Source organism: Geotrypetes seraphini, chromosome 3 (assembly GCF_902459505.1).
Source record: "Geotrypetes seraphini chromosome 3, aGeoSer1.1, whole genome shotgun sequence".
Lineage (NCBI taxonomy): Eukaryota > Metazoa > Chordata > Amphibia > Gymnophiona > Dermophiidae > Geotrypetes > Geotrypetes seraphini.
Window position 1 is genome coordinate 173,258,019 of NC_047086.1, and position 27,373 is coordinate 173,285,391.

Sequence of the window (27,373 nt, forward strand, 5' to 3'; positions counted from 1 at the left end):
TCAAGGGGTCTGGAACTCTGTTGTTTGGAGTGCCATGAGGGGTAGGTTTTTTTGCTGGAGGATGCGTTGTACACAGCTGTCAGGCTGGAAAGGCAAAGAATTGGGAGAATTTGGGCGAGTGGGAGTTTCATTTTGGTGGATTGAGGATATTAAGTAGTGCCCTTAGGAGATAGTAGGCTCTCTTCTTTGGGTTTTGTTTGTTTGTTTTTGTGTGTACGTGTGGTGGGGGGAGGGGGAGAGAGAGAGTGTAGATAGAAAAGTAGGGTAGTGGGATGAAGTGTGTGCAGTTCAAAAGATCCGTGCTGCTAGGGAGGTCAGGAGGCAGAACTTGTCTCCCACACCAGCCCAATCTGTTCCCTGCGGTGGTGGTTGTGTCGGTGGGGCAGCTCCCGCTGGCAATGCAGTTGCCCTGAAGAGAGAGCAGTTTGAAAGAGCCGCGTCGCCCTGAAGATGAAATCTTTTTTATAAAAAAGAGGTTGTAGGGTTGCCGCAAGGGCTGTTGGGGGCAGATTTCGCCTCCCACACCTGCTCCAACTCCTTCCCTTGCGGCTGCAGCCGTTGAAATCAGCTGGGGCAGCTCCTGATCACAGTGGAGCTGCCCTAAGGCTCAATTGTATTCTACTCATAAATTAATCCCTGTTCCTTTCTAAGCAGTACCTCAGAAACATTACCACCACTTAGTAAAGACACTTGAATCAAAACCACAAACTGCATGTCCTCTACCTTATGAGCATTTGTTTGCCAATACAAAACAATGTTTCTGAGGTACTGCTTAGAATGGAACAGAGATTAATTTATGAGTGGAATACTGTTCAGCCTTATGTACTCAACAAAAAACTGGAATGGAATCTGTTGTAACAGGAATAGGGGCTCAATAAAGTTGTATTCAACAGAGAAGTGGACTGGAAGTTGTTATAACCGGAATATACAGGAATATAAGGTTCATGGAGAGGAAGTGAGGTCATGCAGTTTGATTTCCTAGTAGATGGTGTGTTTCCTGCTTGTCAGCTCATCCCAGCTTGTGTTGAACCCTGTGTCCCTGCTCGAGTCGTGCTTAGTTTACTGGTAGGTGAAAGGTTTTTTTAATGATTTTGGTGAGGTTTTATTTAGTATGACGGTAAGGGAATGTATGTGAAGTTTATAAAAGAACTTTATTTGGAAAAAATTGTAAGTAAGAATAAATGTGACTAAAGCTTGAAGTTCACTAACTCTTCTAGCTGAATTGAGTGTAATAAGAAAAGTTGTTTTTCAGGAAGGGAAAGTAAAATATGCGGATCCCAACGGAAACCTTGTTACGACTTTTACTTCCTCTAGATAGGCCCCTTCATCAATAGTTCCAAAAACTATATTGAGGCCCCAGTATGGCGTAGGGGTTCTTAGTAGAGGTGAAAGACTGGTAAGACCCCTCATAAAAAAGAAATGAGAAGATGATGTGAAAGTGGTTTACCATACACTAGTGAATGGTACACTGAGCTGAGATGGCTGCAAATGAAGTCTGACAGAATTTGTTGTGAGTCCTGAATCAGAGAAATGCAAGAGATAGGATTTTCTTGTAGAAGGACATCTTGCAGTAAACAGAACTGACTTCCCTGGTTGAAAAAGAGGAAAGTTGATTAGGAGTAAACTCAATTTCCAAGCTGTGAGACTGAGACTGTGGAGATTGGGATGCAATAGTTGGCCGTTCAGCCGAGATAGAAAGAAGGATGGTTCCTTATGGGAATTGGAGGAGCATCCAGAAGATCTAGGAGCAGAGTACCATATGTGTCTGGGCCACCCGGGTGCAATTAGTATGCGTTGCACCTTGTCTGCAAGAACTTTCTGAAGCACCCTGGAAGTGAGGGAAAATGGTGGGAAAGCCTAGAGAAGGAATGGAAAACACATCCCTTGCCAGTGCTTCTGGCGCTGGGTGTAGAGAGCAAAAACAGGTGGTATGTGATGTTGAGTGGAGAAACGAATAGATCCACTTGAGGAGTCCATTGTTGGAAGATGTCGCTGAGGCCTGCAGGATTGAGGGTCCACTCGTGCAGATCAAGTATCCTGCTGAGCAGTTACAAGTGAAAGGCAAGCTGCACAAAAAGTGAGTAAATGCAGTAAATATATTGTTTGTGCCTAAACTTGTTACTGACAGTGAATTACTGGAGTAAGAAGAAGTCACAATGAGAGGCTCCTGCCCTCTAAGTGCAGGAGAGAAGGGTCTCCAAGGAGTTAGAGATGTTCATTTTGCTGAATTTAAGTTAAGTTTGCTGAGAAATCTACAGGAGGAAGAAAACTCCAAAACTAAAACAGGAAAAAACTAAGAACCTGTCTAAAAACAGTGGTGGCTGGTGTGTTTGCCTATGACCTGGCCCTTCGTGAATTAAACTATCGCACGCCCTCCTGATGAAATAACAGAAGCTAGAATGGGAAGAACTGAAGGTGAAGAATTGGTTGATTTTTCTTGCCCTTGTAGCCAGTTCTTGACAGAGGGAAGTGAAAATACAGAGTGCGAGGCAAGGCCCTAACATGAGAATTTTACAGTGTGTGAGCCTGCACATAATTCTCATTTTCTTGAGACAGGGGAGGACTGCGAGACCAAGACTAGGTCCGTGGGAGCCTCTCCTGTCTGAACTGTTCCACTGCTGTGTTAATGTCATTGCAGATAATTTACCTCTCCTGGCAGGCTGAAACAGGAGCAGAATCTTCATCAGCAAGCATCTGCTACTGCTTTCATACTGCAGAACATTTGTAGCTGTCAGGGTTCCTACATATCGTATGGGGAGGGCATCAGTCCCGAAACTGGAGACCTAGCTCAACCCAAGCACTCTGTTACCATCACCGAAACTGAGTGTGGGAGGGCGGCTACTCTGTTAAACTGGTCAAAAACTTCTTATTATGACTACTCCATTTGTAGAAACCATGTTCTGTAGCAGTGCCTCTGAATTTAGAGACAGTGGCACTGCTGACCAAAATGCTGCTGGCGAAGGTGAGGGAGTTGAACCATGTTCCAGCGGTGGGAGCTTTTTTTTTTTTTTTTTAATGGCTGCTGATTGTTTAGTTCTCTACGCATTGAGGAATCTTCCTTAAGTTGAGAGATTGTAACGTGCACCTTTTCTCCAAATAGACTATCTCACAGACTAGGAGCATCTACTAACCTATTGTGCCAATCTTTTTATTTTTTTAGATCAGGTGCACTGAGCCAAGCCAAGCATCTAACCACTATAGCCACTGCTACTGTGCGCAATATCATGTCATAGGCATAATTGGTTATAATAAGATAAGTAGATTCTTGAAGAGCAACGAGAAGAATAGAATGCTGAAAATGAAGGATTTGAAGTTGATGCACAATGATCCTAGAAGAAAACATCGATCCCTGGTATACTTTGTGACTAATAGAATCCAGGAAACAGAGATAATTTCCAGGAAGTGCATGCAAAGGTGATTTAGAAATCTTAGCCTTCCTAAGAGGGGACTCAGTTACCATTGAGTGGTGAGGAAGTTGTTGAATGTTGTGACCAGGCGCCTTCTAGACCCTACACTTCAATTCCAAACACTTGAAAGCTGTAGAAAACTGATAAGGATTTTGCCAATTAGAAAAACTGGAGGTACGGACAAAGGAAATCAGTTCCTTTACCGGTGTCCTACCGGCTTGGAGGATAGCTTGAAAAGCTTTACTGCCCGTAGGTGTCACTGCTTCATTAAGACTTAGGAAAGAAAATACCATCTAGAGAAATGTCAGATATTAATATCCCTGAAGCAAAGGTGGAGACTGGTCCTGCTGTATAGGCTGATCAGGATCTGAAACAGGAAGGCCCCTGGAGCCAACCAATTTGGAAGAGAAGGAGCTCCTTGTATTGGTGAAGAACAGTTGGAGTACAGGACCCCCAGGCCAAATTTGGAGACTGAACAAAAAGATCAGAAGAGGATTTTGAGGAGCCAGCTGCAGCAAGGTGGAACTGTCCTGCACAAGACGCTGAAGAAGGTGGAAAAAAATTGAATACTAGTTGGAGATAGGAATTTAGAAGGAATAGGGTCCTGAGGGGAAGAAGGCAAAGTCCCCCACTTGGACTTTGAAGGAGATTTAGAGGAAATACCTTAAGAATTGGAGGTCTGCTGTTTCTGACCAGGAGAGGATCGCGAGGCCAAGACTGAGCCCGCGGGAGGCTTCACTGAAAGCAGTGAGGAGTCTGAATCCAGTTCTTTCCATGTAATATTCTTCTGTGTGAAGTCTGTCATTGAAGAAAGTGAAGGCGTTGAGCCCCGATCCCGCACTGGAGCTTTCTTTTGTTGGCCTGCCGATTCTGGCGACTTTTTGTGATCACTCGGCAATGGCAGCAATTGGTTTCCCTCCCCTTGTGGTGCCGATACACGGCCCTGGGGGGAGAGAGCAGCAAGCAAGCAGGGTTCCCCCTCACACACCTGCATCCCTGTGTGGGAACTGACATTCATCACAGCTTTCCTGTGAGCGGCGAGAAAAAACAGCCTCCACGGGTCCTAGCGCCTACCTGTAAATTAAAAAGCAGGGCTCCAGAGAGGAAATCTGCGCCAGAAAATAGACGCTACATCCAGTTTGAAAAAATAAAGCTCTGCTCTGTCGGTAGCTGGGGTTCGTTTTCAGCCAGCAGAGGCAGAATGGCACTTCCATCTCCCGCCGGACCAAAGCAGATCCCTGAGGTGAGGAAGAAAAAGTACCTTCTGTTGCTTTGCCGGTGTTATCTCTGTTCCTGACGAAGCGGCAGTGAAACTTCTTCCTTGCGTGAGTTGATGCCGATGCTGGGGTTTTATTTTCAGCCAGCTGAGGCGGAACGGTACTTCCCTCTCCCGCTGGCCGAAGCAGAGCCTTGAGGGGAGGGAGTCAATGAATTTTGCCAATCTTAAAACTCCAAGGTGTGCAAAATGCTGCAATCCGACTCCTGAAAAACCTGGGCTTTCGCAACCACGTCATCCCTGCACTAATATCCATGCACTGGCTGCCTAACTGAAAACAATGCGCCTTTAAAGCCCTGGTTCTAGCCTTCAAAATGACACCAAACTACATAGCATCAAAACTACAAATTTATGTCCCCAACCGATCACTGAAATCCCAGGCAGAAAAATGGCTGGTCCTACCCACTTGGCCACTCACTCACGTCTAAAACAGCTCAGAAACACTCGTATTCACATTTTATACCCAGATTATGGCATATCATCCCCCCATCCATCAGATCATTAAATAGTCTATGGAACTTCAGGAAGGCCATGAAAACCTTCCTCTTTACAAACCTAGCTCCTTAACTTGCGTCTGCACCCCTGACTGATGGATCTCAAAAGTACTGCATAATACACCAAACCGACTCTCACTAAAACCTGTATGTCACCACAAGTATAACCTGACCTACTACCAAACTTACAAATCACTTCAAACAAAATCAAATTGTACTTCAATGATGCACACACCTACAAAGCAAAAGCTATTTTACCTTTATGTTAGGCTATGTCCATATGGAAAATGATGCAATTTAAACCACCCTATGTCTATTTGGAAAATGCTGCAATTTTAAAATACCCTATGTCCACTAAGTCTGTATGTTATGACTATACTGTAAAAGCTGAAATTTAAACCCCCCCCCCATGTTCACCAAGTCTGTATTTCCCACCAAAGTCATAGAAACATAGAAAATGACGGCAGAAAAGGGCCATAGCCCATCAAGTCTGCCCACTCTAATGACTTACCCCCTGACTTTAGACCCCTAGAGATCCCACATGAGTATCCCATTTTCTTTTAAAGTCTGTCCTGCTTATACTGTGAATGTACTCTTGTGACCCATTCTGAGCTTCTTTGGGGGGACGGGCTAAATAAATGAATAATAAAATAAAATAATAACTCAACCAGTGCAATTTATCTAAAATTATTATCTATGTAAAATTTATCTTACCACTCATTGGGTAATTATCCTTTATGGTCAACTCCAGACTCCGTCCCTTCTACTTTGCTGCACCATATGCCTAGAACAAATTGCCTGACTCAATATGTCAAGCTCCGTCTCTGGCAGTATTCAAATTCAAACTCAAAAGCTCACTTCTTACCGTGTTTCCCCGATGGTAAGACACTGTCTTATTTTTTTTGGAAGGCCAAAATATGCTCTAGGGCTTATTTTCGGGGGGATGCCTTATTTACCCTTTCATGTCCCCTCTGTATCTCTATCCTTATTCAGTAGGTCCTGCTTACCCTTTCTCTTCTTTGTGTCACTATCTCCATTTTCAGCTTTCCCCCCCTTTTCCTTTGTTACTGCACCCTGTAGCTAGAATCTTTCCACCCTCCCTCCACTCCGGCCCAGCCCAGTATGAAATATTTCCTTTTGTTTCCCTCCCCTCTCTCTTTCTCTCTCTCTTCTGCTCCCTCACCCACGAGTCCTGCATCTGGCCCTCTCCCTTCTACCTGCACCTGGCAACACCCCCCTGCTCCGCGGCTCTCTTCAGCAACTTGTCAGCAGCGGTGATCAAGACAAGCTACCGACATCGAGGCCTTCCCTCTACGAGTCCCGCCTTTGTGGAAAAAGGAAGTTGAAACAAGCGGGACTCGCAGAGGGTAGGCACCGACGTCAGAAGCTTGTGTCGATCGCTGCTGCTGAGTTGCCAAAGAGAGCCGCGGAGCAGGGGATGTGGCCGGAAGCAGGTAGAAGGGAGAGGGAGATAGGAAGGCTGTAGATCTCCGGAGCATGACACCGACCCCGGCCAGGATGATTTCTTTTTCAGGCGTGCATCTTACAAGTCCGGCGTCGCGGCGGGAAATAGCCATGCTGAGCAATGAGCTCAGCACTACACAGATGAAAGCCTTGCTTGCTGATTGGTCCGGCGGCACGGCCGCCGGACCAATCAGCAAGCAAGGCTTTCATCTGTGTACGTGCTGAGCTCACTGCTCAGCATGGCTATTTCCCGCCGCGACACCGGACTTGTAAGTTGCATGCCTGCGTGACACACTACCGGAGCCACGACAAAGGTGGAAAAGAGCCGCATGCGGCTCTGGAGCCGCGGGTTGCCGACCCCCGCGGTAGACGGAGGGATCACACGGAGTCACCCACCGTACCACCCGATTCGGGTAAGCGCAGGTATCGGTGGGTGGCTTATTTGCGGGGGGGGTGCCTTATTTTACAATTTTTTCTAAAAAGGGGGGGCTGTCTTATTTGATGGCCCTGCCTTATCATCGGGGAAACACGGTAGAAGCTGCTTTCAATTCCAAACTCCAACCCACTTGCTAAGCACCAACATCTGTCTTATTATTCCCTCTGTAATTCTTCCACCTGAGCACTGTGTATAGATATACCTTCTTGTCCAGTTTGTCTGTCTTGCCTAGACTGTAAGCTCTTTTGAGAAGGGACTGTCTCTTGTATGTTTTGATGTACAGCACTGTGTATGTGTAGTAGCACTATAGAAATAATAAGTAGTAGTAAAAGAGTTAGCATATAATTAAATAACGTCTAATGTCTCATCACATGGTGACCAAATACTAGGGCTGATATAATTGAAGTTTACAGAATTGTTTACATTTAAATGAGAAGTATGTCAGTTCTAGGTATAAACTTTTGGGAACATAAGGGTTTGTATGGCTTTATGGTACTGCTTTCATTTTCCTTGTAAACAATTTTACTCATTTCAATTTACTGAAAGAAAATTTCAGACATATGGAATATGGCAGAGACTGACAGAGTACCCTACATTATAGTTCAGAAAAAGACATTTAATAATATAATTCATAGAGTAGAAAGAATAAAACAGAATTTAACACAGAAAGTCTAATATGGTGCCAGTTCTGCAATCATCATCTATTATTAGATTAGATTTAGATTTATTATTTATAGTCTGCCTTTACTGAAGGTGGAGAACAAAAGTGAATACATAATCATAAACCTTGATTAGCTTTAATTAAATATGCTTGGGCTAGTCCTGCAGTTTTAAGTGCCAGTGCTATGCACTGGCATGCATTAAGTTCCTAGTTTGATTTTTGAAGGGGTGTTGCAGAAAGTCATGTGTTAGATCCGGCTCAATGCACAGCTTGCATTACAAAAGCCAGAAAAAATCCCTGGAGTACACAGTAAGCAAACTACTGTCATGTTAAACTCAAAGTAGCAATCCACAGCTCATTGAAAAAATTTCCCCTTGCTGTCAATGTGTGAGGCTGGCTCAGGCACAGATAGGAAAAATGGCTTGTTATAAAACTGGCTTGTTATGAACCATTGGAAGACCAGTATATGAATTAAAAGAAGACCTGTGAAGTATTTATATAAATCAAAATAAGATTTGCAAAATATTTAATATATTTAAAATATTTAAAATAATAAAAAAGAAAAAGTGTTTTGAGAAAAAATTGAGAAAAAAGGAGAATATACAGGACCGATGATAGCTCACCCTGTAGTTATTGGCTTGAAAAATACATCAGGCTTATAGCTGTGAGCGCTTGAGATCCTTAGTATATCTAAGTATTTCTTCATCACATCCAGTTTGGATATATTATCTTGAGCTTTAGCCAAACTTGTAAGAATTTAGGTTGTTATAAAACTGACCAAACTTTATGCATAATTTCATTTTGCATATACTATATTTTAACCATGGCAATAAGGGATGCTCCTAAAGATAGAAATGGGTTAAGGTATGGATAGAGAATGCTGTGCATACTAAATAGAAAATACAGATATGTGCAGGGTTTTTCAGCGAGATAATTTTTAAGAGAAGAATATACCTATTTTGTGCACAAATTAGGTAGACTATTACCAAATCGTCTTCTATTTACACAATTAACAGGAGAGATCAACTTACATTCTAAGGTCCAAAATTCTCAGAGTACTGTCTTTAGTATGAATCAACAAACGCCTTCCATTTGGATGTACCTCCAAGTGATTTATTGAGATGCCGTTCATGTCACTTTCTTGTACTTCCTTCAAGAAAAATATAAAGTGTGTCATAAAACAGATATAGACGTACAAGCCTACTGGACTGACTTTTGTAATTAGAAAAAATAAAAAGCACCAAGGACCATCCAGACTCGGGAATTGATGTTTTCTCTTAGGACCCAACAAGGTCCCTGTTTTGACATAAAACACCTGCCTCTGGGGTCCTTTGAGATTGAAGAATCAGTATGAGATGTCAACAATGATGAAAGCCTTGAAATATCCCAACCACTTGCAAGGAAAGATTAGGTTCTTACCTTGTTAAGCTTCTTTCTCACACTCTATTCCTGAACCCTCGGGTAGTCAATCCCTTCTTGCGAGAACTCTTGTAGGAAGATTCATTTGCATACCTTTGCTACTCCTCTCTTATCTCTGCACTGCACTCCAATTCCTTAATGTGTAACAAAGCAAACAGTCTTTCCTGTAGAGGACATAGAAGAGGGAGGGATACAGGGAAACTCCCCAAGAAACATATCTAATCTGCTCATATCATTAATCATCATAACAAATAATCAAACATTTGGAAAATAGAATAAACAATTGAACAATGAGAACCCAGCCTACACAAAAAGAGAGGAGGCACATCATCAATGGACCCCCTGGAGTTTAAAAAAAAAAGCTATCATCATGGATGGTATTCTTGCTGAGGCTAGCAGAAAAAACAAGTCCAACTTACCAGTACTGATTAAGGAAGACAGCAGGTGAATCAAAATCTCTCAGGGCAGGCTTCAGGAATAGCTTGTGGATTTATAAGCAAATTTAGAACCTAATCTTTCCTTCCTGTACAACCCCTCTACAAACTCTATTCTTAAGCCCTCGTGATGTAACAGAGCAATCCCTCAAATTCAGGGCGGGACCGATAAGCCTGTTACCAGGATCAAAGATCCAAATGTGGAATCCTGCCTGGCAGCCACATCTGTAAAACTCTGTGAACGTATGGAGAGAAGACCAAGTGGTGACTCTACAAATCTCTTCTGGGGAAACCACTGAAAATTCTACCCATGAGGAAACAATGCCTCACATGGAGTGGGCCTTCACTGAAATAGGAGGCAGCTTCCCAACTCTGATATAGGCAGAAGAGATGGCCATACAAATCCACCAGGAAATCGAGGCCTTTGATGCTGGTATGCTCCAAGCAGTACTAACAGATAATCTGACACACAAAACTTATTCATGACTTCCAAATATCTCAGCAATAGCCTGCACACGTCCAGAGATTTCAATACATTATCATGTTTCCTTGAAACTGAAAGTGCATAGGCTGGCATCTGCACCTCCTAACATGGAAACTGGAGACCACTTTTGGGAGGAAAGAGGGAACAGTGCACAGAGTCATCCTAGTGTCCATGATTCTAAGAAAATGATCTCTACAGGACAAAGCCTGAAGCTCGGATACCCTCTAGGAGGTAATGGCCACAAAAATACTGTCTTGATGGTGAGATTTATCACAGAAGCTTGGTCTAGTGGCTCAAAGGCTGGATTCGCAAGCACCCTGAGAACCAGGTTAAGATTCCAAGTCAGAAATGGCTGTTGCAACAGAGGGTGGAGCCAAAACACATCCTTTAAAAATCTAATCACATCCAGATGAGCGGCAAGGGAGCTCCTGTGGGGCTTAGGACTGAAGCAAGAAAGGCCAGCTATCTGCACTCTCAGCGAGCCAACAGCCAGGCCCTTTTCTTGGCCATCTTGAAGAAAGCACAGTTACTTACTGTAACGGGTGTTATCCAGGAACAGCAGGCAAATATTTTCATATGTGGGTGATGCCATCCATGGAGCCCTGGTACGGATGAGATGTGCAATGTCTTTATCTATGAGACAAACTTGGTTTTTTCTTCTGCATAGAGCGTTTTAGACCCCAGTTAGACTACAAAAGTTAAATAGTTCAAAGTCTAATAGATGTTGGCACTGTAATCTTGAAGTAGGGACTTTAGATCATCTTTTGTTTTATTGTCCCTTTATCTTAGCCTTTTGGAACTCAATTTGGGATCAAGTAAATTGTTTATTGGAAAAGCATGTGGCATTATCTTATGATACAGTACTATTTGGTATGTCTATGAGGAAAAAGAGCCAAATATCATCACATAACAATAAACTTTTATTGATAATGACAGGAGTCGCCATTCAGCATATCATAAGTAATTGGAAAAATTACAGTAGACTCAATTACAATTTCTGGTGGAACTCATTATGTCACATATATAAAATGGAAAGAGCAATAGCTATACAACAAGGAAGCTATAAGAAATTTAATAAAATTTGGGAGCCATTAACTTCTTATTGTAATGAGTAAACATCATTTTCTATTGTAATATACACTGTCTAATGATTGGGGGGAGGGGGAGGTATATTTTACATTTTTCTTATTGGGGAAATAATAGAGGAATGATGGGAGGGGAGGGTGATAATTTTATGTATTGTAAGATAAATCAGAAAGATTGTCAAGTGATGTGTTTAATTGTATTGTTTTATTGTTTTTGCACTTGACGTAAGATTGAAAATGAATAAAGAATTTGAAAAAAAAAAAAAGTGTATCGCCACTAAGTTTTCAGGGTGACATAAGTAAAATATTACAATATAAGGAACAACACTTTATATTTAACTGGAAAACTTTCACTAATACAGGGTTGAACATGGAAGTTGAATGGATTACTCTGTAAAAGGTTTAGTTTCCGGGTTACGGTGAGTCCTTCCGGTTTGGGTATAAAGACAGAGTATTTAAAGCTAGCTTAGAGTAGAGAGAGTTCCTGGCTTTGCTCGTTCTCCCCTAGTAGTGTGAGCCGTCTAACAGGTATGAATGTAGATTGATTCTATGTATGAAGTTTGATTTTAAGAGTTTGAGTAATAGTAATGTGTTAAATTACTTTATAAGATGACATGAATGTTTAATATATGGTAGTAATTTAAATATATGCACTGTTTTTATGCTCCTAGTACCCCTCCTGGCGAAGATAATTACGAAACTCGAGTTGGGGGGTAGTAGATACCCAAAGGAGTCATGTTTACAGCACCATAGCACTTTTTGCACAAGTTTATGCACTGCATAAATTATCCAGTGGTTATGATCGAAACCCAACCTGAGAGGAGACTCCAGATAAGTTGTTTTCAATGCATTTTTATACTATCTGGTAGGAGGTTGGTAAGGGGCGGTAAAGTTTATGATGGCCCCAGATTAACCACTGTGTATGTCATCTATGCACTAATGGTTTAATGGACTGAGCACTTTACTAATTTATAAACAAATAAAAAAATTTTGCATTGTTTTTTTAAAGAAAGAATAATAAAGCTGTGATTTTAAGAAGGATTTGAATTTATATCCAGCAATATAAGTAATAACTCCCTACTTTTGAGACATGCACAGTATAGGAGGACATACATCACTTTTTCTCTCTCTCTGGTTTTACACTGAAGTCCTTTATTCAGCCTTACTTCCCATTTCCTGCAGATCATCTGGCTCAGGAAGTATGTGAACAGAACACAGCAGGCTGCAACAGCACAGGGAAAATATAGTGGCACAACAGAAGCACACAGTCTGCAAGTGCTTCTGTGCTGCTTCTGAGATGATGCCAACCATGCAGTCTGCAGCAACTGCCTTCCGTACAGTGTCCAAAACTAGGGAATTGTTTACCATATTTTGGAACCAGAGCTTTGCACAGATTTCTAGGGAACTTGGCTTTACAATCCACACACTACATAAATAAGTTACATACATTTTTGTTTCATGCAAATTTATCATTCTTTATGTAAAAATGCAACATGTCATCAATTAAAGCAGAAGAAAAACAAGACTATATACCTGTTTAATGCTCCAGTGTTGAACAGGATGATGTTGAGAACTTTTATTGACAAACGTGTTCCAAATAATTAACAGTCCTGTGCTGTCGCCTGAGAACATGTGAAACCCTATAAAATAAATTGCAATCCAGTTAACAATCTAACAGAAACTGGGAAGTGGGATTTTTAAAGTAATTAATAGCAAATTTTGATGTTGAATATTAAACTTGAAAACTTAAACTTGAAAACTTTTTAACACAATAACACTGCAAAAACAGTTAAGTAGATAGTCTAGAGCAGGTTATAATTATTATTGTTGGTTTCTTGCAATACACAATCAATACAGATGGCCCATAGTTAATAACTAAAAGCAGCAGACTACTTCTCAAGACACTGCAGCTTGATTCATCCCTGGCAGTTTTGGATCTTAGGAGGAAAACAGGTATCATTAAATATTGAAACTAATTACCTTCATCACATGTTCTATGAAAACATTAGTTCTTCAGCTGTCTAAATGGGTCATGTGGTTATGCATCTCTGTCAAACAGAAGTAAAACTTCCCGTGCATTCTGGAAAAAGAAAAAGATTCACTCTACTCAAGCCCAGCAATTCCTTTCTGAATGGATTGCATGACTTTATTAGAGTTGACTGTTAAAAAAAAAAGGTTAGGACTAATTCCTGAAGGTAAAGTCCTTAAATAAACTATTAAGATAGACCTGAGAGAAACCCACTGCTGAGGCAGGTATGGCTCCTTCTTCTAGAACTTTAAAGAAAGGGGCCCAACAAACTAGAGAATTCTCTAATTCTGATCATTGAGGGAACTGTGTTACATCCCAATGTTTTGAGTCCCATGCTCTCACAGTTTCGATGCTGAGAGGCTGGCTTTGACTATGCTAAATCTGCCATAGTGTCAGAGTTGTTTTTGATTTTGTAAAGAGATTACCAGGGCTAGATTAACATTGTATTGGGTCCTATAGAAACATAAATTTCTATTAAATTCCACAATTGAAATAGTAGAGTTTCAGATATTTTGTACAGCATAGTCCATCATCATTACACATTAGTTTGTGTAGGACATTTGAGCCATGGTGTAATGAAAGCTTTTTTTTTAAAAAAAGGGAATGTAGATGTTTAGAACGTCAATTGAATATACAGCATGACCCAGAAATTAACCCTCTCTTCTACAAAGCCATGCTAGCAGCTGCCGCGCAGCAACAGCCTTTAAGCACTTTAAATCTCTATAGGCTTCGAGACCATTACCGTGCGGCTTTGTAAAAGAGGGGGTAAGTCTGTTTGGAAAAAGGCTCTTTGCAGTTATAAGGAGCTTATAACTGAGTAAAGAAAGATTATGCAACTTTGATGGTCAGAGTATCTTAGATTTAAGATTACTATTTCATACTGTGACTATGATCTGTCAAACAAATTCCATAATTGATCTCTGACTTATCACTATTAAAGCAAATACCATTTCTGGCATGGGTATTTCCTCCACATCTTTCACAGTGAAGACCAAAGTAAAGAATTCATTTAGTCTAAAGTTCTTCAATGCAAGGCCCATGAGTCAATGGCAGACCCTGGAGATCTCTGGGGTGGCCGACATCATCTTTTTGGGAGGGTTTTCTGTTAAAATCTGTCTCTCTAGCCAAGCTCAAGCATAGAAAGGGGGACGTGGATGGGGGAAGAACCACATATTCAAATGACAAGAAATGTTTCAATAGTCAAAGAGAATGCATTTAGAAATGCTCACCTTTCTTGAGGATACCTCCAAGGCAATCTTCTTTTCAAAATTTCGGTCTTTACTGTTGTATCTATGATAGCATTGAGTACTGTTATCTGATGTTTTTATTGTAATGTTTCTTTATTTTTTATATATATATATATATATATATATATATATATTGGATTCCAGTTTTATTGCATTGTATTGTATTATATGCAAATTTTAATAAAAATTATTGAACAAAAAAAATCTCTCTTTGCCTACCCTACCAGTGCTTTGCATTTCACTTGAAATTCCTTTTGCTATTTCCTATTATCTTCGGTCAGATACTTATTCCATTTTCTGAAGGATGTTCTTTTATCTCCAATAACCTCTTTTATAGGTTGACTTTCTTTTGGCCTTCCTTCCACTTTTTTTATGTGGAATATATCTGACCTATCTGACCTGGGTTTCCAAGAAAGTATTTCTGAACAACATCCATGCCTGATGTAAGTTTCTGACATTTGCAGCTGCTCCTCTAAGGTTTATTTTTACCATTTTCCTCATTTAGCATACTTTTTTTTAAGTTAATTGCTAATGTATTGGATTTCCTGTGTTGACTTACCTCAAATTAACTCTGATCTGTTGTCAAGTGGCCTCAGAGTTGGCAGAGTTGATCTTAGATGGAATGTTGCGGTACCGAAGAGTTAATAGTACCATTGGTGCCGAGGTATTGGTGACCTTCATGCAGAGGTACGATTCAGAGGAGACACTTCCTGCAGAGATGGAGAGCGAGACTGCTTACTTTGTCGTTTGGCATGCATCGACTTATTCAATACTAGAGATGCCGGTGGAATTATGTTGAGGTGAGGCATAAGAATGTTTTTTAGCCTGTTTACCAGATGGTGCCAGCACTGGTACCGAGGAAGCTGACATCGAGTGATGCCCCAATGGCAGTGTCGACTCATTGCGGCTTTTTCCCACACTGGATGCAGTGGAAATCATGGATGGATCTTGAGGTCCAAAAAAGTTTTCCTGTTGGAGACACTGAGCCTTCAAAGAGTGTTTTTTTAACTTTGAGCAGCACTCGGTCTCAGGACCAAGGCACTGAAGACACCAGTTATGTGGATCAGTAACTGATATGGCCATGTTGTACCGAAAACACCTCTTAAAGCCGCTAGAAGGCTTTGAGATCGAAGAAAAAACTACCGATGCAAGATCGAAGAAATACATTTTTCCTTTGAGGATCAATTGATTTTGTAAGCAAAAAAGATTCTATGTGACCAAAGGACTGAAAACACAGGAAAGAAAAAAGGCTTAAGAAAATCCCGAACAAAGAGAGTTATAAAGTACTACCAAGGAAAATGAAAGAAATGAAGTAAAAAAATAAAATGGGACGGCACAAAACTTCAAAAAAACAGTGCGATTGGAAAGACTCCAATGACACACGTTTTTAGCTTTGTGGAAAAATAAGAACTGATGGTCCCGTGAGTTGACATCGGGTGGTACTTCTAAGGAAATTAAAGTGACAATACACTTTAGCATTGTCCATACGCGGATGACATCACCCATGCGTAAGAATATGCTGCCTGTTTGTCCTAGGATAATGCACTTTTTGATTTCATACATTATATAGCTTAATAAAAAGGCATGGTAGTACCTAAAGCAAATATTTTTCATTCTTCTAATTATCCTAATTTTAAGTGTTCTGCTGCATGTTAAGCTACTTAAGAACTGCAGTTAATAGTTTTTTTTATTGTGTTTATTACAGTAAAGCATTTTGGGATAAGAAAAGCATTAAAAAATTTATGAGTATGAAAGAAAGTAGCAAGTATGTTGAAACACAGTTGCAGCTCAGTGTGAGTCTAATATTCCAAGAGACAGGAAGTCAGGAGAGTCCTCGTGCAAATCAAATAAGAAACTGCAAGATTTAGAGCACAGTTCAGTGACATTTCTCATAAAAGAAGGGGAAAAGCTAAAGGAGATCCATGAATGCATGACTGCAGTTTATGGCGAGTCTGCTCCATCATCCTACAAAATAAAATTCTGGAGCAAGCAGTTTAAGTGGGGTAGAGATTCCACTGAAGATGACCCTCACACTAGATGGCCTGTAGAAGCAACTTCCACAGTAATGTGCAAGAAAATTGAGGATTTAATTTTGTCACACAGACAAATTAAGGTTTCCTGAATAGCTGAACAAATTGGCATCTCGGCAGGTGCAGTTTGGAAAATAATTCATGAAAATTTGGCTATGTCCAAGGTTAGTGCAAGATGGGTTCCAAGAATGGTGATGCCATGTCAGAAGGCCATGAGGTTCCAGTGCTTTCAAATGAACTTGGAGATGTTCCATGAAGATCAAAATATTTTTTTTTAATCATTTGGTGACTGGAGATGAGATTTGGGTCTATCACAGAGATCCTGAGTTCAAATTGGAGTCAAAGCAGTAGAAGCACAAGTCAACCCCCACACCAAAAAATTCATGACAGAAAAATCTGCAGGCAAAGTCATGGCTACTGTCTTCTAAGATGATAAAGACTTTTACATCTGGAGATCATGCCACACAAGACAACCATAAATGGGGAGAGTTATGCCAACACAATGATCCCTTTGCAGGAGTCAATCAAGGAGAAAAGATGAGGAAAACTCATAGCCGGCATGCTGCTTCTTTATGACAATGTGTCAGTGCACATGTCAAGACTATCACAGCCTGCCATAACAAGAATGTGAGTTTCAGCAGTTGAACCATCACCTTACAGCCTTGACCTGGTTCCCTCAAATTATTTCTTGTTCCAAGTTTTGAAGAAATCTCTCCATGGACAGTGGTTTTCAAGTGATGAAGACATGAAGGAAGCTGTGACGCCCTGGTTTGAAGATCAAACAGAATTCTTTTCAAAAGGGTTAAAATCATTGCAGGAAAAGTGGATGAAGTGTATGGTAGAGAATGACATGGTGGCGGCTAGCCACGGGTAACCCGTCGAAATGGTGGGGGAAAATAGTGGTTGCCCCGGGTACGGTGACAAGGCCATTCACTGCTCCGTGGAGCAGTGAATGGCCTTGTCTCTGCAGTTAAGGGAGGAAATGCGCATGTCACCGATCGTGCGGTCCAGCAGCCCCTCCCTCCTTCCTAACGATCACCGTCTTTTGAGAATCTCCCTCTCTCCCTTCCTTCCTCTTACCTTCGCTGGCGATTTCTAATTTTCGCTCAACAAGCAACTGGAGCCTTAAAGTCGCGTGTGGCTGCCGGAAAGTTCTCCTCCGACACAACCGGAAACAGGAAGTTGCGTCAGAGGTGTAGTTTCCGGCAGCCACACGCAACTTCAAGGCCACGTCTGCTTGTTGAGTAAAAATTTAAAAATTGCCAGCAAAGGTAAGAAGGAAGGGAGGGACGGAGATGCTTGGACTGTGGCGAGCTGAAGGGAAATGGGGAAGAGAGAGAGGGGAGAAGACGCTGAAGGGAAATGGGGAAGAGAAGAGGGGAGAAGACGCTGAAGGAACTGGGGAAGAGAGAGAGGGGAGAAGGAGAAGAAGCTGAAGGGAACTGGATGGAAGGAGGGGATAAAGAAAAAAACGGTACATGCTGGATTGGGGAGACAGATCTGAGGGGAGGAAAGAAGGAGAGATATGCTAAAAACTACCTGGGAGAGGGAAGGAAAGATGGAAGGGAAGAAGAACGAGCAGAGGGAAGACGATGGGTGCCAGACCAATTTGGGGTGGAGGGAAAGATGGAAGGGAGAGACACAGTAACAGAGCACATGGAAGAGGCAGAGAGAAGGCAGACAGTGGATGGAAGGAATTGAATGAGGAAAACAGAAACCAGACAACAAGGTAGAAAAAAAAATTATATTTATTTTCTTTTTGCTTCATGATACAGTAGTATATTAGTTGTGTTGATAAACATTTATAAACAAAGCCCTGCCAGCTGAAGATCTCTTTCTCTAGTTCGGCAGCCAGAACTTTGATTTATAAAATGGCAATTGTACAGAATATTGTTTCTTTTTATACTTTCATAAAATAAGTTCAGTATAAAACTACTTGAGGCTTGTGTGGATGAGATCAGATGGTTTGCGGGCACGGGGACCCTGCTCATGGAGACGCGATGGGGACCGAGCTCACAGGGACGGGGATGAGCTCAAGCTCACAGGGACAAATTTTTTCCCCATGTCATTCTCTAGTGTATGAATCTATCTGGGGACTATATTGAAAAATAAAACAAATTTTTTTTTTAAACTCTTTTCTTACCTACTGAGGTAGATAAATTATTGAACACCCTTAATACATCTAAGCATAAAAGATTGCAAAATAAAATTGAACACTATAGCAGGGTTTGCACAGCATGTGATATAGGAGACAAAATGACATAGGAGCATAGAAAATGACAAATAAAGACCATATGACCTATTAAGTCTGTCCATCAATGCCAACTACTAAGCACTATAATCCTTCTCTCTCTATGCTTGTCTCATATTTTCTTCAATTCAGATACAATCCTCTATCACATCCACTGGAAGGCCATTTTATACACTGGGTACTCTTTCCATAAATAAATACTTCCTTAGATTACTCAACTTTATCCCTTTTCTCCTTCACCCTGGACCCATGCTCTTCAACATCTTGGACCCGTGCTCTTCAACATCTTTATAAATGATTTGGACATTGGTACGACGATTAAATTTGTGGACGATACAAAGTTATTCAGAGTAGTGAAGACACAGGAGGATTGCAAAGATCTGCAAAGTGACATAATCAGGCTCGAGGAATGGGCTCCAACATGGCAGATGATGTTCAACGTGGATAAGTGTAAAGTGATGCATGTAGGTAACAAAAATCTCATGCATGAATACAGGATATCCGGGGCAGTACTTGGAGAGACCTCCCAGGAAAGAGACTTGGGAGTTATAATCGACAAGTCAATGAAGCCGACCACGCAATGTGCAGCAGCGGCGAAAAGGGCAAACAGAATGCTAGGAATGATAAAGAAGGGGATCACGAACAGATCGGAGAAGGTTATCATGCCGCTGTACCGGGCCATGGTGCGCCCTCACCTGGAGTGCTACATCCAGCACTGGTCACCATACATGAAGAAGGACATGGTACTACTCGAAAGGGTCCAGAGAAGAGCGACTAAGATGGTTAAGGGATTGGAGGAGTTGTCGTACAGTGAAAGATTAGAGAAACTGGGCCTTTTCTCCCTCGAACATTCAAGGTACTGAAGGGAATAGACTTAGTAGATAAGGACAGGGTGTTCACCCTCTCCAAGGTAGGGAGAATGAGAGGGCACTCTCTAAAATTGAAAGGAGATAGATTCCGTACGAACGTAAGGAAGTTCTTCTTCACCCAGAGAGTGGTAGAAAACTGGAACGCTCTTCCAGAATCTGTAATAGGGGAAAACATCCTCCAGGGTTTCAAGACAAAGTTAGACAAGTTCCTGCTAAACCGGAACGTGCTCAGGTAGGGCTAGTCTCAGTTAGGGCACTGATCTTTGATCAGAGGGCTGCGGACTGCTGGGCACGATGGACCATTGGTCTGACCCAGCGGTGGCAATTCTTATGTTCTCCCTATGATCCCTCTTTCCATAGCTTCCTTTCTATTGAACGAAGCCTATCTCCTGTGAATTTATGCCACAAAAGTATTTAAATGTCTTGGGTTCTCAATTCAGCCGCTTTTTTCCCCTTACAGTAAAGCAAAAGCCTCATCTCAGTTCACCCAGTCTTAGCACAAAATATAGTTCACTTAATGGGATTCTGATGTCACTTTTTATATTAAACGTACCTTCAGCATCAAAACAGAGTGTATTAATGAAACTTCTATGACCATCAAATTCTTGTAGCAATTGACCATGGAGTTCCTTCACTTTTACATTCCATACCCTAATCACAGAGTCATAGCATCCTGTCACCACCAAATGTACAGCAACCGGGTGGTACTTGGCTGTATAAACAAATGAAGGATGTGGGATCACTTTCAGTGTAGAAGTAGACTGTGCCTCAACCTTCCACATTCTAAAAGAAAAAAATACAAAACATTAATTTAATAAACTGATAACATTTATTTTCTGGAACCATTTAAAAATTTAGGGATGACTAGAGCAATGTGGCTTTAAGAATTAGTTTGCTGGGTTTGATATTATGCTTTATGCAGGTTAAATCCTCCTCTTTTGGCATTGGGTATAATATAATTATTTCCCAATGAAGTGCGAAAACAAGCTGTAAACCTAATAATGCATAGTTTCTCGATGTAAAAAAAAAGACCAAGAGATTATTTAGAGCTTAAAAAAAAATCAGCCCCTATGCATGTATTTTAGCCATAAAGAGGCTGAGAACAGGTAGCAGTAGTATGCAGACACCAGATGAAAAACATTTTCTACTTAAAAGATTGCTGCAGGTTCATCTATTAGATGGCTTTCTAGAAGTTAATGGCATGCCTCATGTTGACTGGTAGTCCTAGAAAAGAGATAAACACTGCTTGATTTCTAAGCTGTGAGGGCTAGTTTGAGACTGGGATGAAAAAAGCAACCCTTGTTTTGAGAGATTAACAATAAAAAACATAGGGTCAAAGCTCCAAATCTTTTTAGCAGAGAAAATTAGTTGACATGGCCAGTATGGCGCTGTAAGACTCATGATGCCTGATCTCTGTTGAAACTTGTGCAGGGTCTTTGCTATTAATGAGATAAAGAGATAAAGACAAAACATGTCCTGGGGATTTTCAGGGGATCTCTCATCATGCTATGTAAAGATGGGAGTATGGAAGAACAAAGTGAAAGCTATGTGTTTTCATTGCTGGTGAAGTGGTCTACCTGAAAGTTCACCAAAAATATATACAGGAATGAGAAAGAACAATTTAATCTCACAAAAATAGCTCTCTCAAAAATTTCTTCAATAATGCTTTAACAGAATCACTTAGGAATGTTAGTCTGCAGTAACAACACTTTTAAACTGAATTAATTATCTAACAAAGGGAGAGCCTCAGACTCCGTGCGTTGTTGACCTTTAACAACCACACTAGAAAGGGAAGTAACCTCACTGGCTCTTATTCCCCTTCCTGCCTGCCAAAATCAGATGTTAATCACTTCACAATGGTAAAAAACAAGAAAATCAAAAACAGTTTTGCGGAGTTGTCTAATCCTGAGACCATTTATATGGTTGAAGGACTCTGATAATCCTATCAGCTATCTGGTTGCGTATGCTAGGATGGTAAGCAACTTGTAGATGAATATGATTGGCTTTGGTGAACTTACAAATTTTTGCTAATTTCCAGCAGATTTCCAGCTAATTTCCAGCTAATTTCTTGCTTGTTTGTTGACAAACATGCCAACTTGGAAATGTGTCAGAGAAGCTGGTCATAAGTATGAAAGGTATAAAATATTGCTTAAACTTCCAAATAGTTGACATGAAAGAAGAAGAATTCATCATTATTTGAAAACATTTTCACACTTTGACCATATGCCCTGTATGCAGTGACAGTTTAGGTATGCTGATGCTCTCTATCCAGTGTTGAAGCATTTGATACCAGGGCAACTGACAATCCAACAGAGCAAAACAGACACAGTTTTCTCCCCAGGGCTTTTTAGCAAGGCGGTCCGCCCGGCAAATTTAGATGACTGCCCGGCTGTCATCTATCTGGAATACTGCTGCTGCCGTCGCTCAACATAAAAAAATCCCCCCAAAAAACCATCTCTCACCAGCTTGGAGATGCAAACTCATGCTTCAGGGCTCTAAGGTGTGCGTGCCGGCTTCCCTTCTCTTCCCTCCGAAACCAGAAGCTACGTCGGGGGGGAGGGGGAGAAGAGAAGGGAAGCTGGCACGCACACCTTAGAGCCCCGAAGCATGAGTTCGCTAGAAGCTTACAACTTGCTTCGGGCCTTCCTCGCTGCTGGGTCCTGCCTACTTTCTGTTTCCGCGAAGGCAGGACCCAGCAACGAAGAAAGCCCGAAGCAAGTTGTAAGCTTCCCTCTGTCACTGATCTATGACTAATGAGGCAAAAAGTCATGGCGCAAGGGAAGCCTCGCTTGGAAACTTCACCGCAGCGCAGGATGCCTATGGTGCAGGACAGGACACTGAACAAATCGGACCTCGCACTCTCTTCTGCACTGTCCTTCGCAACCTCGCTGCTTAAAGCGTGGTCACCACCTGTTTGATACCAGTTCATCGCCGATTCCCCCTCTACCATTCTATGAATCATCATCATGTCTAGGTTATGGTAGGATGAAATATACAATGGCTACCCAACGCAGTTAATCCCGGCCAGATCGGTGGTCTTCTACCGTAATGGGGACCCTTTCTTCGTTGGCAGGAAATTGGTGATCAATGGCAAGCATGTGCCCACTTTTGACGCCCTCCTGTCAGAGTTGACTAGGCACGTGCCCGTGCCGCAGATCTTTACGTCGCGCGAGGGCCACCCCGTGAGCACCATGGACGACATCCTGCCAGGCCACACCTATGTCATAGCGAACAAGGAATCTTTCCGGGAGCTCGAGTACGTGATGTCATTGTGCGAGGGGGTTGCCGGTAGAAGTCAGGTGGACTGGTCTGGACTTGTACGTTAAAGGGGTGTGAGTGACATATAACTCCACGATCGTTATGACTGATTATTAGTTCACAAAGGGCCAAAATTCATTTGTGGATATGTTTTGATATTATTTTATATTTAGCAATTTGTCACTGGAAAAAAAACTGCAGGTACTGTAGTACTGTGGTATTTTTTCCCCTCAGGATTTGAAGTTACTGTAAAGTTATTTAAAGTTTGTTTAGCTCTTGTTAGGATAGTAATTGTGAATCATTTCTAACCAAAATTTGTATGTCTACTCAGTAAACAGGGACGTTCAAGATGCTGAGTGCAAAAAAAAAGAGAGAGAAAACTTAAAAAATGGTAAATATGTGTCATATGAATATAAAGGAGTGAAAAAGCTAATATAAGGGGCCTGTATGCAAAAACTTATCTCGGTTTGCATCTTGGAGATAAGGATTTTTAAAATTGAAAATGCAAAATTATGCCAAAATTTCTGGGATGTGGTCATTCGTCCTCCTTCCTCCCAGCAGGTCTTCCATCTCTCCTCCCACACTAGGTCCAACATCCATAGTCAGTGGAATGCTTTTTTGTTTGGGGGGCCCAAAAGCACTGCCCAGACCCAGCCGCCATACTAATAATAGTACTAATTGAAAATGTCATTTCTTCCATTCATTTTTCACATACACACAATATAATCTTATTAATAATTCATAATGGTAACCACAAAATTAAACTACACAAAGCACACTCTTTTACCCCTCCCCACCTTGCATAGCATTTCTTCCTCTCTCCTCCACCCCCATGTGCAACGTCCACCATCTCTCTCTCATTCCTTCCCTTGCTGCAAAGGGAGTGAGGAAAAAAAGATAGAGGGATCCAGGGCATATCGCTCCAACTCCTTCTACTGCCACATCCAACATTTCTCCCTCTCTCATCCCCCCTGGACTGTGTGCAGCATCTTTTGCCCCTGCCCACCAGCTCTATGCCCAACATTTCTATTACCCCTCTCCAGAACCATGTGACATCTCTTCCTCCAATCCCTCCACCACCAGATCCAACATTCTTCCCTCTTGCATCTGTCCCACTGTTCCCTCTCCACCACCACATCCAACATTTCTCTCTACCTTACTCGTCTCCCACCAACATGTCCAACAATTCTCCTCCTATACCCAACATTCTCCTCTTTCTTCCTTTCCCCATGTACACCATCTCTTTTCCTCACATCCATGCTTAACAATTTTCCCTTTCTATTCCCTCCTCCACCTCAGCATCTCTTTCCTTCTATCTTTCCATCCTATTTTAATTTAATTTAATTCTTATATACCGCTAATAACCATGAGGTTTCTAAGCGGTTTACAAAAATGATGCATTAAAAAGATACAACAGATAAAAATAAATAAGATAGGTACTATGTCCCAAGTTCATGCCCCTTCCCTCCCTTCCTTCTGTATCCCAAGTTTGTGCCCCCTCCCTCCTTCCTTACAGACTTTGTCTTAAGTTTGTGTCCCCTCTCTTCCTTCTGTGTCCCAACATGTCCCTCTCTCCATTCTGTGTCCCAAGTTCATACTCCCACCCTCCTTCCTTTGTCCCAAGTTCATGCCCCTTCCTTCTGTATCCCTCCCTACCTTCTGTATCCCAAGTTTGTGCCCCCCTCCCTCCTTCCTTACTAATATTTTCTCTGCGTATAGTGTGCTTTGTGTTTTTTAAAATTTTATTGTTGGTAGATCATTTTGACTTGGTCATTTTAAAAGTAGCTCGCAAGCCAAAAAAGTGTGGGCACCCCTGCTGTAGAGCCATTTCTTATATGGCTGGATGAGCTATATTTATCTTTTTTTTTTTTAGTTGTTTAAATTCATGCAGAAATAAATAGCTAGATTGAACCTAATGACTTCATTAATGCCTTTCCCTTTTTTAAACCTGTATACCATTTAAAAGAGGGCAAATATCTAATTATTCTCTTCTAGAATTGGATACTTCTTAAATTTAGTAAAAATATTCTTGCACAAGTGTCAAACCTTAAAAAAGGAAGTCATATTGAGCATTGGAAAATAATAATAAACTAATAAAAAATAGTACACATTTAGGGCTCCTTTTACTAAGTTACAATAGTGGTTTTAGCTTGCGCTTAGCGCACGCAGAATTGCGATGTGCACTAGACGCTAACGCCAGCATTGAGCTGGCTTTAGTTTTCCCGCTTAGCGCGGGGGTTTGCACGCGCTAAAAATGCTAGCGCATCTTAGTAAAAGAGGAGGTTAGTTTTCCCCATTCCACCCGGCTGGAAAAAATTTCTGGGGAGAACACTGCAGACACCTAACATCAGGATGGTTATTGATGTCCACTTGTACTTCATGGTTCAAAGCTGTACCAAAAGATGAAGAATAGTACAAAGTGGTTGGGTACACTGATTCCACTGGAACTTGAAATCTCATTTGGGTTTTCTCATTTTCAGTTAAACAAAAGAAATAACATTAACAGCAGTAGCCATATATTCAAGAATTTGCAAATAGGTTCACTCTGCCTCTCAGACCTTAAGAGACTGCTTGATATTCTGGTTGCCAATACTTTGCTAATGGTGATTCGGGAATGGGAAACCAACATTTTGATATCTTTTTCTTTCAGGCGGAAATCAGTATGCAGATGGCACACTATGAAAGGAATATCAAGGAGCGCAAAAGATTTTTATCATTTACAAAATTGTGGCAGTCAATTGTAGACTATTGTACAACAATTATAATTTTCTTCTGCTTCAGTCTCTTCTGATTGGTACACATAATTATATCTGGTGCTCCATCTTCTTGATTTAGTAACAATATTGCACAGTTGAGAAGCTTTTTTTTTTTCCTTTTTGGTAGTTTATAATTTGTTTAGTCTCTACTACCATTTGTTGTACTGTTCTTCTGTATTGAGAAAATTCAATAGAGTATTTCTTGGCAACAAAGCATCACAGTTGGGCAGAAAAGTTTTGGCTTACAATGTCCAGAATTGCTCCATTAATGAAATCCTGTTTAGAGGTTGCAAGGCTGATATCTGCTGTTTTGCTGGCTATTGAACATTGAATGCTGGAATTTAAACTAAATTAAACAAGGATAAAACTTTTCTATGCAATTCCTTGTAATAAAACCAATGTTCCGAATGTATTAATAAACGGAGTTTCCTATATGTTAAGCTCGACCATTAAGATTCTAGAAATCACACTAGATTCAAATTTATCCATGAAAGAACACACCAATCAGTTAGTCCGGAAGTGCTTCTATACTCTCTGGAAGTTACGCTCCATATGTTCATAATTTGACCATTCTGCTTTTAGACTGCACCCAATCACAGAGCGGCACGGGACCAGGCAGAAAGTGCACAGGTCGTGCTCCTGCATCGCTCTTCTAAAGACACAGACAGACGGCCCGAAGACCGCGCTGGACCAACACTAAAAAAGGTACGGGGTGGGGGGGGGTGAAGTGTATTCGTGGTGGGGGGGCGCAGTGTATTCGTGGTGGGGGGGTGCAGTGTATTCGTGGTGGGGGGGGCGCAGTGTATTTGGTACATAAGACACCCCCCTTTTCCACCCCCTTTTTGGTGGGTGGAAAAAGTGCGTCTTATGGTCCGAAAAATGCGGTAATTTTTTTTTTGTTGGTTTTGCAATTTTATAATTTCAATTATAATGTGCCGCAAAAAACATTTGCTTCATTCAGTGGCGTAGTAAGAGGTGGAGGCCCCATCTTGCTTGGGGTGCCAGCACCCCTCCTCCTTTCCGCCCCTTCCCACTCCTCCCTTACCCTGCGTGCACCCCTTCTTTTCCCCCATACGCTTTTAACTTTAGCGCAAGCAACCACCAACTTGATGTCCACATCGGCTTCAGCACTCTCTCTGACATCACTTCTGGGATCTGTGCCTAGGAAGTGATGTCAGAGAGAGATCCGAAGCCAACGCGGGCAGTAAGTTGATGGCTGCTCAAGCCAAAGTTAAAAAGGTACAGAGAAGGGGCATTGCTCACCCTCGCTATGCCATTGGCTCCGTTGCTCTGTTTAGTATGCCACAAAAAACATTTGCTCAATTTAGTGTGCCAGAAGTAAAAAAGTTTGAGAGACACTGCTCTAAGAAGTTAGTTCTATAAAAAGCTGCATAGCTAAAGGAGACAATTCTGTAACAGAGTGCTGCCCTAGTAGCATATGGTAGGAGCCTTTTCTATAAAGGGACCTAAGTGCCATTATAGAATACTAGGGCAACAAAATATAGACATCCAACATTTAGGAGCTTCCACTTAGCCAGACATAGAGCTCATATACATGCAAGCACCAAAATGTGGCAAGGATGGATAGAAGTTACACAATTAAGTGAGAGCCCTGCCTATGTCCTGTCCATGATCCTTCTCTGTGAACGTACCTTCCCCCATCCAAATGGACAGGCGATCCTGGAAAGACAGTTACAAAAAACAAAGAAATGCAGAAAAGGGACTCTGGGGCCTAAGTGAATGGAAAAATAAACTGCTCAGACAATAAAAGAT

At 41.5% G+C, this 27,373-nt stretch overlaps 1 protein-coding gene across 3 annotated transcripts in view; it reads right to left on the bottom strand.

Moving 5' to 3' along the window:
• AHI1 (Abelson helper integration site 1) overlaps positions 1 to 27,373 on the bottom strand; it is a 468,789-nt gene that overhangs the window by 309,167 nt on the left and 132,249 nt on the right. For all 3 annotated transcript variants that reach the window (XM_033938898.1, XM_033938899.1, XM_033938901.1), the window contains exons 13-15: positions 20,140 to 20,369; positions 12,694 to 12,800; positions 8,770 to 8,888 (exon numbers count right to left, since the gene is read on the bottom strand). In XM_033938898.1, the coding sequence (XP_033794789.1) occupies positions 8,770 to 8,888; positions 12,694 to 12,800; positions 20,140 to 20,369 (456 nt within the window). The remainder of the gene's footprint in view (positions 1 to 8,769; positions 8,889 to 12,693; positions 12,801 to 20,139; positions 20,370 to 27,373) is intronic.